Source organism: Nyctibius grandis, chromosome 16 (assembly GCF_013368605.1).
Source record: "Nyctibius grandis isolate bNycGra1 chromosome 16, bNycGra1.pri, whole genome shotgun sequence".
In the NCBI taxonomy this organism is placed as follows: domain Eukaryota; kingdom Metazoa; phylum Chordata; class Aves; order Nyctibiiformes; family Nyctibiidae; genus Nyctibius; species Nyctibius grandis.
This window is the reverse complement of record NC_090673.1, coordinates 5,599,597-5,621,135: the sequence shown is the minus strand read 5'-3', so window position 1 is coordinate 5,621,135 and position 21,539 is coordinate 5,599,597. Positions and strand designations below refer to the sequence as shown.

The window sequence follows — 21,539 nt, the reverse complement described above, 5'->3', positions numbered from 1 at the left end:
TTGCAAATTCAAATCAGATTGAGTTAACCTTGTTGGTTAAGGTTTACAGAACTTTAATTAATATCATTATTAGTTATTCTGAAGGACTACGTAGGGCTGTAAAATGTAGGTGATAAAGATGCAGATTTCCAGTAATACCTGGACATGGAAAGCAAACTTTGCAGCTATGTTACACAAAAGACATGCATTTCTTTCTGGAAAAGGTCCAGCAAGCACAGAGACCTTTATTTATTATTTTTTCTTTAAATGTTTTAATGTATACTTACACAATAGCAGAATTACTTGATACTGTTTTTCTACATTTTCATAGCCCTAGATTATATCAGTGAAAACTAAACTATGTATTAGAGTTAATTTTTAGCAGCTTATTAGAAAGACTGAATTCTGATCACCTCTATTAGACTCCAGACCTGTGTATTCAGAGTTATCTGATAAGTGTCAAAAAAAAGCAAACACAAAGAAGAAACAAATTTAACAGTTAATTTCAGTGTCATGTCATATGTGGCACAGTGCACATTAAAACACACAGAGAAAATTGTGATTAAAACACAGGACAGGCATGCTGTAAATGTGCTTACCAGCTTGAGAGAAAGCTTCATGTAAAAATTGGAGAGATACAGGGTGGGGGGAGAAAGAGAAAAAACAACAGTGCATCAGTAGAAGAGGAACTTTTTCTGACTGATGTTACAATAAAATGACACATAATCCCCTTGCTGTTGGAAGGCAAAATGGGTAACGCTAACAGATCTGTGCAAAAGTTCACAAGATGGGCCAGGGTTATCAGTCAGCTGCCGTTTTCTCGCCAGAAACAGAAATGGAAGAGTGTTGTACCTCCACACATGTGCTGTAGCACTGCAGGTCAAATCTGGCCTGGATCGCCTTATTTATAGCGGCTACAACTACAGAGATTTTTCGTATTACAGTAACACCTCTCAAGCGGAAAAAAACCTCAGAACTTGCAAATGTATGCAGTCACTTCAGATCAAAAACGTGCTGAAATGCAGCCACGAGCATCAGCCCCTTTACGCAGGGACTTAGGAGAAGGGGGGATAACACCTAGCCAAAACTCAGTGAAGCGGTAAGGCACTGCCCTTGGCCTCCAGCTGCAAAAAGCACCACGGCATCTCCAGTGATTTCCCAGCTCTCGGGCCTACGTCCAAAGGACAACATCCCTGAAATGTCCCTGTTGATTGCGTACAGTGCTGTCACATAAAGTCAGTTTGTGTTCTTGAACAATTCAAAAACAAGTACTCGGTCTCAAATGTACTTTGGCCATACAGTCAGACAAGGTCAGGACCAAGAAGGAGGAAAGAATAAAAAAAAAAATCTCTTCTCTTTACACCAAATTGGTTCTGTGACAGCATGGTAAGACATTATTCAAGCTATTTAAACAATATACACGGTCTAATTCTTCAAAGGTTACCACATTTACTGGTACAGAGCCAAAACATTATATTTTAGTTACCCTGGGAAAGGAAGACTAAAAAGAAGTGTATGCTTAAAGAGCCTCCACAGCAGCAGGGTTTGCCTCCGCCCTACATCACTCGCACGCACGGCTCTCAACAGCGCTGGAGGGTCTCAAACTGCCAGGTGAACACATGCGCCCGGGGCAGCGACCACCAAAATTACCAAAGCCTCTTCCAGGGTGTTGCAAGGCGTTATAACAGCTACAATGCAGAAGGTTTTCCAAGAGATAGAGAGACTAACTGTTACAGTGCCTTTCTGTTCCGTGCCAAGGAGCACAAGTTAGATGGTGTTCAAGATCTAAAGCCAGATTTTAAAGGGAGAATTAAAACTGCACGCAGCCTCCTCCTGCAGCAACCTGCACGGTGCCTGTCCTCCCAGCTCTCTGGGGACACTTGTGAAATGCTCAAACTACACAACAAACTTGTAAAGTGCACAAATGCACATGCTCGGTGGTAAAGACAGGTGAAACATCTCAGTTGGAAACGCCTCTCACTCCAGGCAATGATCTGTCCTGTGAGACTTCGGAACCTCCTTCCAGTTCAAGAGTTCTCCGTTATTTTACTACCAACAGCTCCCGGGTATGGTGCTCTCAAAGAGACACTCCATTTTTAGCAAAAGCACAGTTCTTTAGGATTGGGTTTAAAATAAAGGTGGTTCCACACCTACAATGTTTTTGACAGTGTGTTTTAAGAAAGAAAAAGTTTTCAAAAATAACAATTACCATTAGTTACCCGAATTTGTACAGTAATACGTGCCAACCATTGAAGGAAAATATACGGCCTTGAAATAAACAGTGAAATATTCCATTTGAACTGATGCATTCAGTCACAATGCAGCAGTTAGACTTCCCTCTGAAATTCAGTCCGTTAGGAAGTAAACACATGATAATCATCACAGTGCAACGGAGAAATTCACTCTCTCAGCTAGGAGGCCATTAAAAAAAGCAAACAAAAGCAATCCATTTGAGAGCATAACCATACAGGAAGGAGAAAAAAGGAGCTAAAATACGCTGCTGAAGAAACTCAGCGTAGGCAGCTTTTGTTTGTGTAATTGCTTTAGCACTCCTGTGAACTTTAGCATAGACGTGATCAGCACAAATCGAGATCCTTGTACAGATATACAGACAAGACTCATGGTGCAGAATAAATATTTACCTATGAAGCACTCTAGAAAAGGCACAAATGTATGCTACATGCGCTAGTTTCTAAACACTACTCACTCTAAAGGCACTATACTACTGCGAAGAATCATCTGCATCAAGACTATTCTTTTGCTGTAAATCCAGCAAATTTGAAAGGGATTATAGACACTGTACGCCGAATTCTTACACTGTTAAGTATGACAAAAATAGAGAACTTATTAATAGCATTTCCAAATAGTACATCAGGGATTGTTATAACCAGTGCAAATAACAAAGCAGATCATAGACTGGAAACAATGAAATGCTGAAATAAGTCATATTCAGTTTTCCATTTCTGAAATGTATTCATAATTTTACATGGCAGCGATTCAGTTTCTATACACACAAATAAGCAGACTGAAAATAAATCTGCATTAAACACTAATTAACTACTTTTGCCCATTCTATTGGGTTTTCACAGCTAGAAACTTGCTCACAGCTCCTGGGAGAACAGGGGCATTTTTCCCCTAAATGATCAAATATATTATGTTTCTTCAAAATGAGCAAATCTGTTTCAAGCTGTCAATTTAAAACAAGTCTAGCTTAATCTTGCAGGGAAAAAATGAAGAGCCTAAGAGCCACAAGCTTCAATAACACATGAGAGCGCATGAAAGCCAGCAAGTCCATGTGTTATTGGACAGTCACGGACACTAACCTCACTTACAGAAAACAAGGTTGAAATAAATCACCGGACTTCCATACAACCAAGAGGTAATTTTCTTTCTTAGTGGTCCTGTAACAATCTCCCCATACTCTGCTGTATGTGGGTATCAGATTTAGAGGTCACATATCTTGATTCCATGAACTATCATCATTACAGAGAGTTCAGGGAAGCTTCAGAAAGCTCCACGGAGCGCTCCACGACCGAGGCACAGAACGTGTCACTGCAATGCTGTAAATCAGGGGTTGGCTCATGATGCTCAAGACTGCATTCATTAAAGAATTTAGAATAAGTGCATGGAACCTGTTTGTAGTACTTACTCTGAATTTCACAGGTCCAGCTGCTTTAATTGTGCCAATTTCAGCATTTCCAGGACTAGCAGACACATCTTTCCTGCACATAACACAGTAAGCTGCAACTTGCCTCCCACCAAATTTCCCTTTTATCTTTTACAAAGCACATTTCCACAGCACACTCTAATGGCGTTGTAAGTGGGGTTAGCGACTGTGTAGCAACGGTATGGGCTGATCACACCATACACGGACTTACAACATATTCCCTAGCCTCAACGGCACACGTGGGTGTCCCTAAAGTCCTCTTCATGAGTTCTTTGTGAATATACAAAGACTGTGTCTGCTGGTGAGTCAGCAAGAGAAAACACACATCCGTTACACTGGAGACGAGCACGGCACCTCTGTGTTTACTGCTTCTACAGCAAAAGACAGCTGGGTGTTTAACTAGCCTTTAAGTACAAAGTGGAAGCTTCCTAGAAACTAGGCAAATATTAACAGTTTAGCATTCTCACAAAAAACAGAAAATATATTTTTAAATGCTAGCTTAAACACGCAAGGTCAGAAAACATTTCTCTCTCTGTGCTAGAATAAACCATGGCTTTAATGACCCCACCCACCAAAAAATCCTGGTCTTGGCACAGATTTATACAGTTATCTTAGAATAACAAGTATTCCCGGGGGCAGGGAACAGAGCAGGTACAAGAGGGGTGGTTTGTTTTGTTTGTTGTTTCTGCATGCTCACAGAACAGAGTACTGATCACCCAGGCAGACCAACAGCTAAGTGTCGAGGGAGAAGACTGCACAGTGTGTCACAGGGGCAAGACGGGATGGTAAGGGAAAACATTAACCGGTGCAATGGAAATAAAATCACATTGTAATGAAGTCAACAACTTCCACTAAAAAGGAAACCACAAAAGTCCCTCCGTGTGCCTTCTGGAACCGTCTGGAGACTGGAACTTGGGTAATGACAGTAATATCTGCGTCCCAGCTCCCAGACCCATCCTCTCTGCTTAATTGCAACCCAGTCTCTGAGGTAGGAGAAGAAAGGCAAGTCTGCACAACACAACAATTCAAAGGTGTAAGTTCTGCCCCTGGATTTTGTTAGATCAGAAGTATTGCTCTTTAAATAAAGGTGCTGATGTTACTGCTGCTATAGCAATAAAACAAAAGAACACAAAATTAATATCAACTAGCAGAATATCAAGTCTCCTTTGTCCTCAAAATGGAATTAGAAAAAGCAGAGCAAGCATAAATGAAATTATGACTTATGTAAGTGGTTCCTCATTTTTTGTACTCTTCTGGCTTTAACTTCCCTAAAGAGACAGAGTTGATTTTAACTGTTATACTACTTTAGTAGTGCCTTTTTAAAGACTTATTAGAAACAGCACTCAAAAAACTGTGTAAAAGACTTTTTTCCCCCCCTCCTCTCCTAGTTCTGATCCATGACAAGTGCTGTAATGGTTTTACAGTATTTTCTACAATGGACATTTCTGCTGTTGGGGTTAGAAGAAAGAAGCTTTGAGGAAAACACAAAAATGTGATTAGAAAACCATAGACACTGACAAGAGTCAGCACCTAATTTATTTTTTTTTTTTTTATAAACAGATTAGGCTTTCATATTGGCAGTGACCACTGATGGTGGTATTGGCGCCTCTATGTTAACCTTGCATCTGTTGTAAATTGTTCAGGCATCTGCTTCCTTCCATGAAAACAAGATTCACTGGATTTTTGGTTTGGAAGCAAAATTAAAACCAGACTGAGCACAGGACATATCATTACTAATTATATAATTCATTTTAACAGTCACCAGTGATTTTTCCGCTTTAGTTTCCTAAGTTCTCTTTCCAAATGCAACATAAGATGCTAAACCAAAACTTTATAAGGAAATTACTAAAACATACTGCCCCTCCAGACATGTTCTGATATAAAAGATTTCATGGAGGAATTGCATAGGAATTCATTCACTCGCTTATGTTTCAAGGATCAATTACAATGTGCAGTTCTGCTGGCAGTATTTATCCTGTTAAGGTCTTAGTATCTACTGGACTTGTTCACATTAAGTAGCTCCTTTTTATGCACTTCTTCCTTAAGCCATTGCAAAAAAGGAGTATGATCCAGTTTCCTCAGAAATAAACAAATTGTTTATTTGTTTAATTAACTCCTGGCTTTTGTAGGAGTTCACAGCTCAGTTTATCAACAAATCCAGGAAGGACCCTCTTGACAAGTTGGTTGAATACTCTAAAATAAGACTTAAAACTCCTTGTGGCCACCTTTACTGTGAGGTGTCTGGCTGGAGCGGAATTTTGTCTCTGAACAAAACCAGCAGTGCAGAGACAATATTCAGAGCAAATGAAATTATTCAGTGTCCAAAGCCAAACACCCGTTACATTGTGCTGTCCTGCTGGCTCCCTGCACGACCTTTCCAAAAGTTGCTTCACTGATGTATTTCTGTACAGATCAAATGTTCTGCGTAGAGGACAGTTTCCCTCTACGTCCTCCTAATTTCTTTGGTACCATCACAATCTGGTATTTGTAACATTAGTGCTCATGCTCCTGAGCAAAATCCAAATGCTTTTGTATTTGGCAGGGGGACAGTGAGGAACTGAGAAAAGGAAATCTTATAAAACTTATTATGGTAAAAGCAGAATTAATAGTATTATCTGGCTGTACTGAATATAAAGTGGGTCATATCAACCACATCAGCGGAAACAAATGCCAACCACTCATTTTTCATTTGATAAATTAACAGGATTTGGGGGTGGTTCTTGATTTATTTTTTGCCTAGTTTGAATTATTTTGTTTTTGAAGGTCATACGGCATTTTCATGATCTTTTAGCCTGAGCATTTGTATACAAATCACCAAGGACCTATGAAATGGGAACTTGACAAGTTTTCAAATCAGATGGAGCAAGCTGCCAGAGCTTTGCAGCCTCTCCTACTCCATATTTCTAGATGAACCAAGTGGCCTGAATTCGTCCCTCTGGAAAAAAAGAGACGATGATCTGAACACTGGCCTCCAACTCTGTGGGACGAATCAGGCAGGAAAAGTGTTTACATACAAACATCCTGGTAGCTAACATGGGAAGGAAATGAAAGAGAATATAGTGAAAGGTTGAAATGAAGATTTAGCAATAGCCTTTCCTTGCACATTTTTAATGAAAGTGTCAGCAGAAATTTGGGGGATTCCAGAGAAGACTATAGGAAATTGTTCTCATTATTTCACCTTTCACACTTAAAATCAATATGGTATGCAGAATTTGTAAGACTCACATGGACTTCTCAGACAGTTAATACATAAAATAATGGTCTTTCTTCAGGAAATATTAAAAGCGATTAGTTATAATTACTTATACAGCCAAATACTCACTAAAGGAGAATTTGTACATTTGAAATACAAACTTGGAAGTGCCCATGGAACTACAAAGTAGTATTTTTAAATCAAGTTAGAAATATTCAGCACTATTTTCACTATTCTCTTCTGTAAATGGCACTTTTGGAGCACTAGGTCGCAGTACAAACCCTCACCTCCAGCAGCTTCTGATTCTCCAAAATGTCTCACTGCTACCCCGTACGAAGCAGACTGCCAGGTGCCCACCTGCCACAGTGGGTGCCACCAAGACAGCCACCACCTAGCTCATGCCACAGCTTTGCTGCTGCAGAAGCAGAATTGAAAGACTTGTTTTCCCCCACAAAAGCCACTGAGAAAAGATGCTCTGAGCCAAAGTGCAACTGAGGGAAGGAGGTACATTTACAGAACATGCCTTTGGACAACTTAGAAACTTCCCGCTTCCCCAGTGAAAAGCACCAGAAATGTGATTTTTGGGGTTCTGAATGTCCCATTAAATGGCAATTCCCTAGCAAAGAACTGAAAACCACTCTATACAAAACACCTTTTTTTTAAAGTGTACCGTCTGCAATCAGATGAGACAAAATATTGTTTACAGCACTGTTCTCAATTCTCTGTAACTAACCACTGAAGTTCCCCACTGAAATCATCTCCACTTTTATACAACTCCAGCCCTCAGCCCTAAATGTCAGTGCAGTCCCTGGAGCAGAATTTGGGCTTTTTAAAGTAGTCATTTCCTTGCTGTTACAGCCTGCTCTAAAAAACGTTTTAAAATACTGAACACTTGTGTCTCCTTCCTGTAATTCTTCTATGAGGAAATAATTCTAAGGACCTTAACCTAGGAGCCAAAGCCATGCTATGCCAGCAACTTCTCAGCACAACTGTGCCACGTGCGAGCTTCTGGGAAGATAAACTCTTCTTTTTGTTTGAGAAATGGAAAATTTTATCTCAGGGACCTGTCATTTTTTACTGCTTATGAAGACCACCATGAGAGCATTTAATTAAACACAAACACTTCAACATCAGTTTACCAATATAACCACAGCTGCTGTCAAGGACAAGAACAGAGCAGCTGACCTGGGAAAACTCAGGCCATGCTTCCTACTCTATCAGCAGCAAAGGAGACAGGGACACTGCACTTATAACAGTGGTGATGTGTCACAAAACATTGATCCAGTTGGTCTAGACCCAGGTGAATCCCCAAGGTCACCCATGGAGGCTTTCAGCTTCTCTGCACTGTACAATGCATAAACCAGCATCTAACACATGGCACTTCACCTGCTGCCAGGGGAAAAAGCCACATCATCTGTTCAAGGAGGCCCAAATGCAGACAGGAACTTGTTGGGAAGCAGGATTTCTTAGGCTCTCTGCAGCAATCAAACCAAACCTTCCTATCTTATTGAAACTTCACGCTACAGGACGTGGTTAAGGTCCTTGAGAAGTGTCGGCCTCAAATATTGGGAGCCAACTGCAATCAATACATCTAGGTAGCTGCAGGGAACATTAAATTCAGTGCCCTCCCCAGTCTTCACCCACATGGCAGCCCTGGGTTAAAGGACACGTGTACTATATAAACTTTATTACCACCTAGAATCAATTCACCTTTCATATCTCACCTGTTTTTTTATCTTAAGACTCAGACTCACTAAGCAAGCTAACGTTGCAGCACTTGAAGCACAAGCTGAGGCTGAGCCTCTGGAACAGAAGTCGCACACAGGCGTAGTTGGCCACAAAACACAGGGAAGTCATCTTCCCACTACTACAGCAAGAGGGGTCAGATCTTTTCAGGGAAATGCCTGAACTTGCACCAACTGAGGTCAGAAGAATTCTTTTCTAGAACCCCTCCTAATTTACTCTTCTCCTTCTGACACAGATATTGAGCTGAATCCACCCTGCAGGGAAGAAAACTTTTCACATTAAGGTACACAACATGCAGCACCAGGATCAGAGTAAACCTCTGAATGGTGCTCCTCCAAACCTACTCTGCCACAGACATATGCAGGGCTACTAAGTTAATGGCTTTGTCTTCTACCTGAGTATTACTTAATGTTCAGCTCTTCCTTCCACACTTTGGACAATCCCTCCTCCCCAAAACCCCCGAATGGGTAATCTCCATCAGCAACTGTACTTTTTGTGGTTTCATTGTGGGGTTTTTGACTACAAATGGCTTTATAGGTTGGGATTCCTTGGATTTGTCTGCATGTTATGATAAAACACCATGGATTCATTCACAAAGCAAAACAAGTTTTTACATAACAGAACGTGCAATAAAAGCGCAAGAAAAAGCAAAGAGAAAGAAAGAGAGAGAGAGGTATCCAGAGGAGAACTTACCCCGCGCTTTAGGCTCCTGAAGCAGTGGATTTTGGGTTTGGAGGTCATGAACTCGTTGAAGCGATGGGAGAGGGGTTCCTTTTGCTGCTTGGGAGACTGGGGGCCGTTGGGAACAGCAGAGGGTGAGGCAGAGGCAGGGGGAGGAGGAGGGGGCTGATGGGGGGATGTTAAAAGGGACATAAGCTACGTATAAGAGATGGAGAAGTGACAGAATAAAAACCAAAATAAAAAGATAAAACACAAAACAAAAATAAGCATCAAAACCAATATTTGAAATCCAGAGAAAAAACCAATTAAATAATTAAATATTAAAGGCCATGGTTCAAAAGAGGGGGGAAAGCAGTATTTAAGAGTCGTGTTAAATGAAGAATGTGATAAATGGAAGTTTTAGTGACGCAACAGAAGAGTAACACAAAGTATTCTGACAGGAGGCTCATGCAGACTCTTCCATGCAGCACTATCCCCATAAATTGCCCTATTCTCGCTCTGTGGACAGCTCAGAATAATGCATATGGATAGAGCTTTCAAATACCTGAATTTAAATGGATCAGATAAGGAAGGTACCTTAGTGCCCAGTAGCGTTTCTATTATCTGGAAAACAACAAACCACATTCCTTCCTGCTTTCAAATCATACCTAATAAACGTGCATCACACTTCACTTTTACAAATTATTCTATGAATTTGCTCAGGGGTTAGTCCTGGGGTTTTTTTTCTGGCTACACTGATGTAAGCACCAGACAGCTGTGTTATCTACCAGCACAACAGGAATGATCCATTTTCAACAGGTAGATTTTTTTGACTCTAATTAGCAGAAGTGGTTTGGTATGGGTCAGAGCAAGGGTGAGAGGAAAACAACACAGCTACTCTGGGCTTCCATCAGTGTTACTGAAAACTGATTTAGTCCAGTCACCCTGACACGTTCTGGTAACTCCAGATAAACGCTGCCATGCAGTATGGTGTAAAATATGACAGTGAAATGAAAAAAGTTTAATGGATACATAAGTTAATATGGTCTTTTTAAAAAGTCAACTGCTCAGTTAGTTATGCTCCGTTAGTCGTGCTTAAGAATGAATCACGGGAATTCCTTGTTCCCAGCCACCCAACTGCTGAACCCAGTGCACACACTGAAAAGATAACGCAAATGAAAAGCCAAGGAGAGTTTTAGAAGTGTCAAAACAGTAACGCGACATTAAAGCTTCCCGAAAGTAACAATGTTAGTTAGCACACATGGCACTAGGTAAGTGGGTATACAATTCCTTCGCTGAGTTAGGAACAGAAATGGACCATGGCAGAGACATGACAACAAAAGTTAAATTAATATAAAAACTGCAACATAATTAAAGAAATTATACAAGAAAAAAAATTAAAGATATAAAGAAACTTAAGTAACCAAAGACTACAACAAAACACCATATTAAGATATCTGTTATTAACTTTCTGAATCTAAAATTCTCTTTTAAAAATTGTAATTGCCAGGATTACTAGATAAGACACAGGTTATTGACTACACACATACTAGCACCAAGCTCACATCTGCAAGTCAGTACCTTATTTTTCTTGATGAACGGCCATAACTTGCCCTTGGATTTGCCACCAAACTTCGGCTCAGACTTCCCGTCCCCTCTGGAGTTGGAAAGGCTGGATTCGGAGACAGTCCGCTTCATCGGCTGCGTGAAGTCCTCAAAGTCGATATCTCCCGGAGGCTCGAACCCTGATTTAAAGGCTTCTATTACCAGCTGCGAGTCCTGAAATGGGGCAGATCCAGTACAAGTGTAAACATCTCAGGTGAGGGCTGTCATCAAATTGGTGGCATAGAAAAACAGTACAAGGACAACAGAGTTCGCCTGTGTGGGAACCAACCTTTACAGGGACCAGTCTCATTCCCAGGAACAAACACCCTTCCAGAGCCCAGGATCAATACAAGTCTCTCCCCCTTCTGCTCCAAAATCAGGGCACGTTTCTTGGACTATGTACTTCAAAAAAAAACCCACCTAGGCATAGCATAGTATCCTACCAAAACAAGGCACTCTAAATGTGTAAAATTTAATACTCCCAGATGCTGAAGTGATAAATGCCGTTAAGAACACAACTACCACCGCACACTGAACAAAAGTTTCCAACCTATGTCAGTCAGAATGTATTACAACTGGGAACATAAGTGGCTACAATCTCACTTTCATAACAGATCTCTAAATAAACAAACAATCTATGGAAATGAACGGGTGAGCTTTAATTCTTACACAACTTTTAGGGAGGTAGAACACCATTTTCCATTATCTCATCCTAGTTTGACATTAAAACTTCCTGAGATCTAAACATTTGAAGATATTTTCAATAATGGTCATGAAAGCAAGATAAAGAAGGAAGAAAGAAGAGACTACAAACACACACAAGGCTACATTAAATACCTTATTGGTAATTTATCCTACACATGGAGCTTTTCATTTTTCCCTCTTAATTTTACTGTTCCTTCCATTTGGTCAAAACATCCTTCCACTACAATGGAGCTAAAATTAACCAGCATGCTCCATATATCACAGAGATAATGTCATAACAGGAACTCCGAAGTCCGTAACAAATTAATTTTATCTGCTGCTAGAGCCTGCTGCAGCAAGTTCTGCATAGGTTCACCCAGCAGTCACCACAGCTTACCCTTGCAACATGACCTCTGTGTTGTCGGAGTTGTTAGAAAAAGGAGATGAAAAAGAAGTATATTTGCAATTGCACTAGAAACACAGGGCGAGCCAGTATTCCCAGCTAAATCCAGTCAGTTTCTATTGCTATTAGCAGGAATTCTATACGCTTCAGTGAGGGTATAAAGCAATCCTATTTACATAATTGTAAATTTAGTAACTAAGCCTGAAAGAGTGGCCATTTTGCAAGCAAGCATCAGGCAGAACTTTGTAATATTTAAGCTGCAGAGAATATAGAAAGTATTAAATCTGTCCCATATGTCATTCCAGTTCTTAACACTATCCAATGAAACAGGGGCTCTGGAAGAAAAATGATCTTCCAGAATCCTGCTGGCATCCACAGAGAGAGGGAACACGGAGCTGGCCGTGGAAAGGAAACCTGTTAGCAGTCTGCACTTCCACAGTTTCAAAGTCACTACAGAAATACATCCTTCCTTACTACACAATTCTGATGCTAGAAATCATAGTGGTTCACAGATACCACAGGAACCCCACCTTCACAGACCAATGTTTGTAATAAACCTACCCAAAGCTGAAAATTGATAATCAAAAAGCTCCGAGATACCTACATGAAGTGCAATGTTCTGCTGCTTTTATTTTGTTTTTCCTTTTTAAACAGTCATGCCTCATCATCAGCTGGTAATATTTTACTGACAGCAACAAAAGCTGCAGAACTTGTAGGTTCTTACGTCCTTTTAGCTAGAGTTGACACACAGTTTGGTACACAAGGTAAATTACTAGAATTGGTGTTTTCTCTAATTTTTTTTTTCTTTCTGACCAATACATCTTCCTGTACTAATTGTAGTTGTTCCGTTTAAAGCCCTGGCTTCTGAGCTGAAGTTACTGCACAAAGAGCAGGGCTTTCATCTACCCTCTCTTCTTCTTCAGTAACTCTGTATGTGATAGCTGGGTAGAAAAAGGGAAAACAAAACCAAAGGTTACCAAGAGCTAAGTAAGAACTCCAAATGCATCACTGCCTTTTGTCAGTGCCATAGTGTCTGACCTTACACATTTCAAGTTTGGTGATAGTGTACTTTTGTTTATGATTACCAGATCCTGGAGATCTCCTCCCAGCTGGGAAACACATGTCTGTGTGGGCCCAGAGTTTCACACAAAGCTTTTCCTGCTCAGCAGGCTCTTGGTTTTGCTCACCATTGTACTAGCTATATTATCACCAGCTGGCCTTGCATTCAACTTTCCTGGAATCTGACCTCATTTTCAAAGTTGACTACAGCACAGACCTAGTCGACTTTCCTATCCAAAGTTTTTCAAGCTTGAAAAAGATGAGTAAAGGAGACAACCTTGAATTTGAATCTTCTGAGGAAAAGGAGAAACTCTCCTGATGGTAGCCTAAGAGAGCCCAAACTTGCTTCTTACAATGCTAAGGGGTGAGATGGGAAAGGTCTGCTGTAACGCTCTGCATTAGTGGCAAAAGCAGTACATTATCCGGAAATAGAGAAAATACAGCTTTTAAATTGCTCCTGCGTGGACCTATGGCCATCCTTATAAAGTGGCATGGTCTGTATCCTAGAGGAGGGCAGGAACAAGCATATCACTTTTATCAGAATCAAGACAGTTAGAAACTACTGTTCCAGAGATTAAAAAAAACCTTTATGATATTTAAGAAAAAAGAACCCTTTATAGACATAACTGTTTTCCAGATGGAATACGCTAAACCCTTTCTAATTGTTCAAATATAACAAATCTGGTTAACTACACTTTTGTTAGCACAACTTTTACAGGAGATCCCTCAGTTATCGATGCTCAGAGCCACCATTTCCTAATGTCATACTTGTGCACAAGCCATCAATCGGACTTATCTGTGTGCAAGAGAGACTGTCTTGGATATAAAACCCACGGCGATTCAAACACCTAGCTTAAGCCTTGCATGTGTTTTGCTAAGAGTTGAAGATTCAAGCAGAGCGTAGGCTCAGATATGAATCTCCCCAACACGATTTCACCTTGCAGCACCAAAAGCTGTACCTCAAGAAAGGGACGTTGTTCTAACATGGGAATCTGTGCCCTTACTCCCACCCTGAAAGGGTAATTTTCCAGTTCCTTGGTTTCCTATTCTGCTCTCTGTGAGAGCAACTGCCAAGCAGAAAGTAGCGGATTCATTTTAAAACTTCAGCCTCAGGCTTATGCTGCCAATTAATGGCAGTCTCCAGGCTCTGGGCACTGAATAGCTCAGAAAAGACTCCAGTGAAAAAGATGTATGGGAAATTCACACAGCCAGCAAGACACATGCTGTTTGTATTTGAAGCACTAATGTGATCCATAAGAAGGGCTGAAAGAGCAAGCAGAGGCTTCATTTAGAAAGGGAGCAGATCATTCTGAAAACAAAATAGAAAACACATTTGCCCTTGTGCTAACTGTACATCAGGAAGCTCAACTGAACTCTTCATCAGTCTTTTTATCAGGAAGGCTTCTTTTTACTCCTACAATGATGTTCAGAAATCAAGACCTGAGAGAGCTCATTTACAGATTGCTAGCAAACCTCAAATCTGCAAAGAAAGATTTTTACAGTAAAGTAGAAATATTGCCAGAGTTGTTTGCAATAATTTATGTAGCCAACACTTTAAATACTTCTGTTATTATAAAACTAACTGGAATGAAGATACTTCTGCAACATTCAGTTTTCTGACTGCTAGACATAGAACCCATCTAAATAAGAACTGGTGATTATTAGGTATCTGGAATTAGGCCCACCATCTTCCTTATACTACGCAGAAGCTTATTTTTTAATTACAATATTTCAAAAAGTAATTATCCTAGTAAAAGGAGAGAATATTCCTAAAAGAAAAAAAAAAAGAAAAAGAAAAATAAGAAGCATGGCAGTAGAGGCATTTCTGGGTGTTAATTAGATCTGGGAAATAATCTGAGCACATCTTGCCTCAGACAAAGTAGCTTGGGACAAGAAGCTATTTGTTTTAGTTCTATGACTATAAAGCTCTTGTGCTGCAGCCTGGGCCCAGGTTTTAAGTCTCCATATATAAGTGATCAATATTAAAGATGACAATCAGCAATCCAAACAATTCGACACTTACATTCTTGTGATCAATCGATTCTGCAGCCTTCGTTATCTCATCCAGACACTTTCCAATGATAGGGATCACTTGGCGGTCGACCTCTGCGAAAGTTTTCATGGATTCACCTATCCTCACAATTCTTCTTTCCTCCATCTCTTGTATTTTCTAAAACATTACATTTCATTCAGATCAAATATCAAGATTAACTTCACAGTTTCAACCAATTTTTCTCCCCAGCATATATCAGCTGCTTTCAAATTTAGGGTTTAAATATATTTTTAAGAACAAACTAGGACAGCTGCTCTCATGAAGGCACCAAGTGTTATTGTTCCCTCAAACATCAAAACACCATTCTAAAAGTAATCTCTGTTACTGGGAATTAACTTTTTATTTTAAAAAATGATGATTTGTCAAAAACTCAGCTTTAGACTTTTGTAAAGATGGTTCCTAAGGCTTTGAAGAGAATTTCTGCAACAATAAATTCTTTCATTTTCTGTGCACATTCTGAAAGATCTTATTTTCATTCCACTGCAGAACCCAAGCAAACAAAAATCTTGATGTCTCCCCTTCTCCTTTTCCCTAGAAGGTAATTTTTGATGTACAGGCGGTCCTATACATCATGTAGTGTTCACACCAGGGCTTCTCAACATATGTTCTCTGCTGCTCAATGGATTCAGTGCCACGATCTCCAGCACCTCTTCCATAGGCCTCTGATTTACAACAGAAGGAAATTGGATGTGGCATAACGCTATTATGACAGATTATAACAGGATACAGAAGGGCATGAACAGGAATGGCCTGTTTCACATTAGACTGCAGGAATCTTACGGAGCATTGTCAACTTAAAAATCCCCATTGCCTTGACTAATCTACAAGCAACAAATTCTTTACAAAACAACTTATTCCAACATCTAAAAGAAAGCACCAGAGCTTACTGGTGCACTGGCAGTGAAAAGGATACATCGGCAGTACTTTAAGCATGCTCACCTACAAATCAGAGCACTTACCAGATCTGGTGTTAAATACAAATATATTGAAAAAAATTTATATCTGATGGCAGGGATAATTTATCTCAAGACACTGGTTTGAAATACCATGAAGCAAAAGAGGAGGTGTCCATTTAGCTAAGAAGTTCCATCTATGGATAAGTAAATGTGTATTTTCTACACCAGTATCAGTTATTTCTCATCAGATGATAAGCATGTGACATTTTCTCCCTTAAAGGGGTTGTACTTTCCACTTCTGATGCTTATGACCCATTACAATGGAACAGTCATTTAGAACTTCTGTTCTACTCCACTAATCTCTCTTTCAGTCAAGCACAAACTCAGATCTTCAGTCAGTATAAATTTGATGGCTTTTGTGTTCTTTCTCTACAGTCTTTCTTTAGGCACCCTAAGACATGACCAGCAAGCTTGCTGAAACTCTTTGACATGCACTATTACAGAATTGATTGTGGTTTAAATTTAAACATCTTGTGAAGTCTGATTTGAAGACAGGTTATGAAGTGCTGTGAAGCTTTACAGATGTAACGATGCCCAGCTGACTCCTGCCCCAACAACGCAAATAACGCTCTCATTCCCCAGCTGCATGGACACAAGGGTTTAACAGAGCAAGATTGTCAGGATTGCAAAGACTAACGTAATCTGTCATGACAATTCAATGTCATCCTCCTCGTATACTATTGATCACTTGATATCTAGTCTAAGAGAAAGGGACAATTCATCCTACCAAGCTCTCCATCTCTTGAGTCGGCAGACTGCATATAAAATTTGCTAACAGCAACAAAAATCACCAAAAAGTAAAAGACAGGGTCATAGAATTGAGGCAATGTGCAATATGCCCCTCTGTTCTTATCACAAGATTATGAACTACTCCAGATCAGTGCCAGGGCCCCTTACCTGGAAGATGTTTGGTATGTGTGTGTAGTAATGATCATGCTGCTCACTGTTGAACTTCTGTAGAGTGGAAGAATATTCTGCTTTGCTGTCTTCTGCCATTTGATGTCGCAGCTGGGCTTGCTGTCTTGCCTAAAGAAATGTCAAAAGAGATTTCTAATTTATTCTACATGGAATAAAAAAAATGCATCGTGTTACTCCTTGTCTTACTATCCCTACCAGTAGGCAGCAGAGGAACATTAGCATATGGGTCTCTGAACACTTCAGCTTTTGGTTTACTCCTATTTTGTGAAACAGTTCATCTATGTCAAGCGTAAGCCCGCAGCGTGCACGCTGCTGCTGTTCTTTTCTTGTGTTACAACACACTATTTCCATGAACCATTTTGCATTCCACGAACAACCTCTGTTCCTACTGAATATAAACCACCGAAACAAGTCTGCCCCTCTACTAGCCCACTTGACAGGCACACACGTTTTCTGTGCGCGTGTGGACACTCTTCTTGCTCCACCGTATGCCCCGTTGGATGGCACCAGCTTTTCTCTAATGAACTACTTACCCGTGGGCTAGCAGCATTTTTTGGGGAACCCAACATGGTTTTGTCTCATTTCACATGCCTTAGCCAACGTAATTGTGACAAAACATCTTAACTCACGCCCCCACTGTGCTCTCTGCACTTCGTCTGCACTTCCTTGAACAGCGCTGGCATGGAGTGCACAAGGAAAGGGGAGCCTGAGCAGCAGCTGAGACACGACTCCCTTCCTATTTTTACCCACACAGATGATGTGCTTTGCTACCCAGCATAGCAGAGTACTGGGCAATTAACTTCTTTCCCTAGAACAATCTGTCCCTGAGTGACCCCTTTATATTTTCAGATTCCTCCCCTTACAACTCTGCTTCCCAAGGCCTTCTGTTATCTGCTTCACTGCCCAATATTATTCCCTTACTCCCTATCCCATCTGTTTATTTTAGTTGCCTTTTCTTTCCTTGCTGTTGGCCCTCACACAGCAGCTCTTCCTTCTCTTCCCTTCCTACCCAACTCCCTGCACCCATATGCCTTCACCCCCTGTCCTGCATCCACGTGTTGAAGCTCCCCTCTCTCCCACTTTGCCGGAGCTCTGCTGCTCACCCTGCTCCCACGCAGCCCCACGGCTGTGGACCAAATGCTTGCTCCAGGGAGAGCTCTGCCATTGATCCGAGTGAGCCCAGGATTTGGCTTTGCAAATCTGAACTATCCCACCCACGGAGCCTCCTCACCCTCTGCTGCTACCTAGCCCTGGAACAGTGCTGTGAGTGTCCAGAAAATATTGTGTTCCACTCTCTCAACTTCAGAATAATCCCTTTAAGAAAGGAGAAAGAAAGACTGCTTTAAAAATTATTTAAAGGACTTCTGTGTGTTTCAGGGAAAACAGCACAACAATTTTAGCATATTCTAAGTGGGCTCCCATTAAAAACGGGGTTATTTTTTTGAACTGTTCCAAGCAGACAATAGTTTCCCGACAATAAATCCATGAAATACCAAATCATGGAATATTTTAATAATCATAACTGGAAGGTAACAAATCCTGCCAGAAGGTTTCAAATATCAGTTTGCAAAGAAATAGGCTTCCCTCCCATCTGTCCAGCTCGCACATCTCACCTAATAATTTATTTCACCTCACTTCAGCTATTTCTTTTGCAAGCACGGTCAGTTGTAGGAATTTCCTAGATCCCCTTCACATTCTTTCTACAAAAATAATTCATGCACAAAGAGAAAATGCTGGGCACTGTGTGCCTAACAGAAGATGAAACAGTAGCATGAAATGGAAGAGACTGCAACTATAACCAAATAAATAAACAATAAAAAAAAAGGACATACTTTCAACTTCGCTTGTTCTCCAGGAGTTTTAACTGTCCACTAACTCCTTAAAGGATGCACATATAACTTCAGAAAATTTACCTGCTGCAGGGAAGTTTCCAGAAGCCATATCAATCATTTTTTCCGCCCATGTGCTATATAGCTTATTAAACTTTATCATCAACACACTCATATATAGCTACACTAAATATGAGTGGAAAACAATATAGTCTTGTGCTACAAACACAAATTTACCAGCAAAACAAAGTCAGCCATGGAAAGGCGGACAGCTGTAAGAGTAGTGTCCGCTTGTCTCCCAACCCCTTCCTCAAGTCCCAGCTGCTACAGATCAATATCCATTTGTGAGGCCCATTCTCTTCATCTACCTAAGAGCAACCCATTGTTTGAGCTGACTTCTACAACAGCCCCAGTCCCACTCATACAGCTGTCTCTTCTCTTTTATTTATTTTGTTTAAATAATGCAACTCAGGAATTTGTCCCTTGACTCTATTGTTGAGGCAGAAAAACAATAAATCCATTATTACACATTTCCAGGCAGATCCAGCAAACATTAAGCCATGAGAGTTCATTTTCAAGAGCAAGCTCATTGGTCAGTTATGAGCAAAGTAACTCTGAGCTAAATGTATACAGGAGTAGATGGTCAGTTTCCAAAATTATCTTAACTGGCCCCAAATCAGAGGAGGCAGCAGATGAGTAAGTAAGATTGGGTACATTCCAAAACCAAGAATTTTTGTGTGAGAGCCCCAGTGATGTTTTGTTTCTCCTGGCCATTTAATGCATTTGGCAAGCTTCAAACAGTTTAAATATTTTTCCAATGAGGTATTTGGATCTTAAAATAAAAATATGAAGAAAGTCTACAATTTTTTTGTTACTTCATTTGAGTATGTCACTTACTGTAACACCATGACTTCTAGTATTAACAGAATTCTATTTTATAGCTAGGTTCCTGCACTCTGCTGGAGCACAGAATGATAAAAATGGGCTGATGACATTAAGTGTCACATTCCGAGTAATGGATGCGTGGCCTGGAGTTGCACAGAGTCACAGCAACTATTTCAGGAGTAATTTATAGTTGAGCTTAACAGAAAATAAATTCTTGCCTTCTTTACTGATCACTTGTGCATGCAAACAGCTTCAGAGAACGTTTTTTTTTGGGCTGCTTAGAGTTAATGTTAAAGTATTTGCTCTGAACAGTATTTTAGGGAGGAAAGGCTCTGGAGTAATTGGTCTCTGGAAAACCAGACCACGACTTCACATATAAGAGGATAATTCTGTGATGCAGCTTTCAGTCAACATACTCTCTCCTTTAACTGGGCAGGGATGATTAAGAGCTCACGTTTCCAGCACCCACGTGAAACCATGATCCAGATCATCTTCAGACTGCCAGACTATTCAATTGTAAGAGATGTCAAGGCTAGGTACTTGTAATGCCACAAAAAATCCCCTCCCCTCTTGAAAGGAGGAATGAGGTCACCTTTTGGCATCATGAAAAAGCAGAAAAGGGTATATACACTTGAGAAGAAGAAAAGCAGTTTGCTTTCAAATGCACACTGCTGCACACATTTGCAAAAGACAGAGAGATTTTGCATGCTGCCCTCCCAGAACCTCCCAGAACCCAGAATCTTTCTGTCCCCAAATAAACGTGCACAGTGTATATACACATTGCCTCCTCTCCAAAGTCTGTTTCTGTAAGGCAGTTCTTCTCTGAACTCATATGACAGCAACAAAACCAAAAGGTCACATGCGCCAATGCACGTCTCATCAAGAAAAGCCCTCCCAAGAACGAACGACAGCCCAGTATCTGCACCACCATTAACCTTCATGTCTCCACCACCATGGCAATCAGATTTAAACACAGTCGCACCAGAGGATTGTTTTCTATAACTATGAAAGAAAACTCCAGCTAAAGGAAGTGTAGCTTTGATATACTGAACTAGTTAAAAGCACACTAGCAGCAGGTAAGGCCTATGATGTATGACCTCTTCTCTCACAGAACCTACACAGAATTGCCATTAAACACAATCAAAACCCATCTTTTTTTCTTTCCTTTAGACAGCCTTGCTAGTTGATGGGGGAGAATGTAGGGCAGTAGCTAACTGCAGGGCAGTAGTAACTTTCAAACTGTTGATTTTCAAAAATCAGTAGAACTGTGGCTGACTTCAGCGCTTTTTAAAAAACAAAACAGAGCAAAATCAGGCCTCAACAGCACTTACATTATGTGAACAACAACAGTAAAGTCAATAGCCACACGAACTTGCAACACACGCTACGGCTTCTCTCTCTGCTACAAGGTAGCAGGAAAAAAACAAACACTATGCTCTCAAGATTATTTTGACCACATTTCCTGCAGATTTTCTACCTAACCACTGAGTTGCAAAAACCAGACTTTCAAACAGCATCAAAAGTTAGTTCCAGATGTTTAAATGACTCCACCAGGAATACAGAGACAGCATGTTCGAGCTAAGTGATGGACACCAGGGTGGGACATTGATGCTCTGAGATCTTTAATGACTGAAGTACTTACGAAGTATTTCTTTCCTCTACAAAAATAAGAAATTAGAAGAAAGCTAACCCTGCAACCCTTTTACTCTGAAGTAACCAGTGTTAGGGAGATATATTTAGTCTGAACCTACTCATCACCTGCTTGGAAAATCCTGCAATTAAGCAATATGATGCAACTTAAGTAATCACTGCGTATCAGAAAGAGACAATAGAGTTACAGACAGGGAAAGTTCTCCGTAGTCCTTGAAAACATGCAGTACCAGTAAAGCTTTATATACTGAT

General features: G+C 40.4%; 1 protein-coding gene across 15 annotated transcripts in view; it reads right to left on the bottom strand.

The window, feature by feature from the left end:
- The window catches only part of FNBP1 (formin binding protein 1), a 97,428-nt gene that overhangs the window by 16,774 nt on the left and 59,115 nt on the right, over nt 1-21,539 (bottom strand). For 3 of the 15 annotated variants that reach the window (XM_068414180.1, XM_068414177.1, XM_068414178.1), the window contains exons 7-12: nt 16,903-17,031; nt 15,020-15,166; nt 10,827-11,024; nt 9,279-9,461; nt 3,858-3,944; nt 579-593 (exon numbers count right to left, since the gene is read on the bottom strand). In XM_068414180.1, coding sequence (XP_068270281.1) covers nt 579-593; nt 3,858-3,944; nt 9,279-9,461; nt 10,827-11,024; nt 15,020-15,166; nt 16,903-17,031 — 759 coding nt within the window. The remainder of the gene's footprint in view (nt 1-578; nt 594-3,857; nt 3,945-9,278; nt 9,462-10,826; nt 11,025-15,019; nt 15,167-16,902; nt 17,032-21,539) is intronic. The other 12 variants (XM_068414183.1, XM_068414184.1, XM_068414185.1 and 9 more) reach the window with 9 other exon arrangements.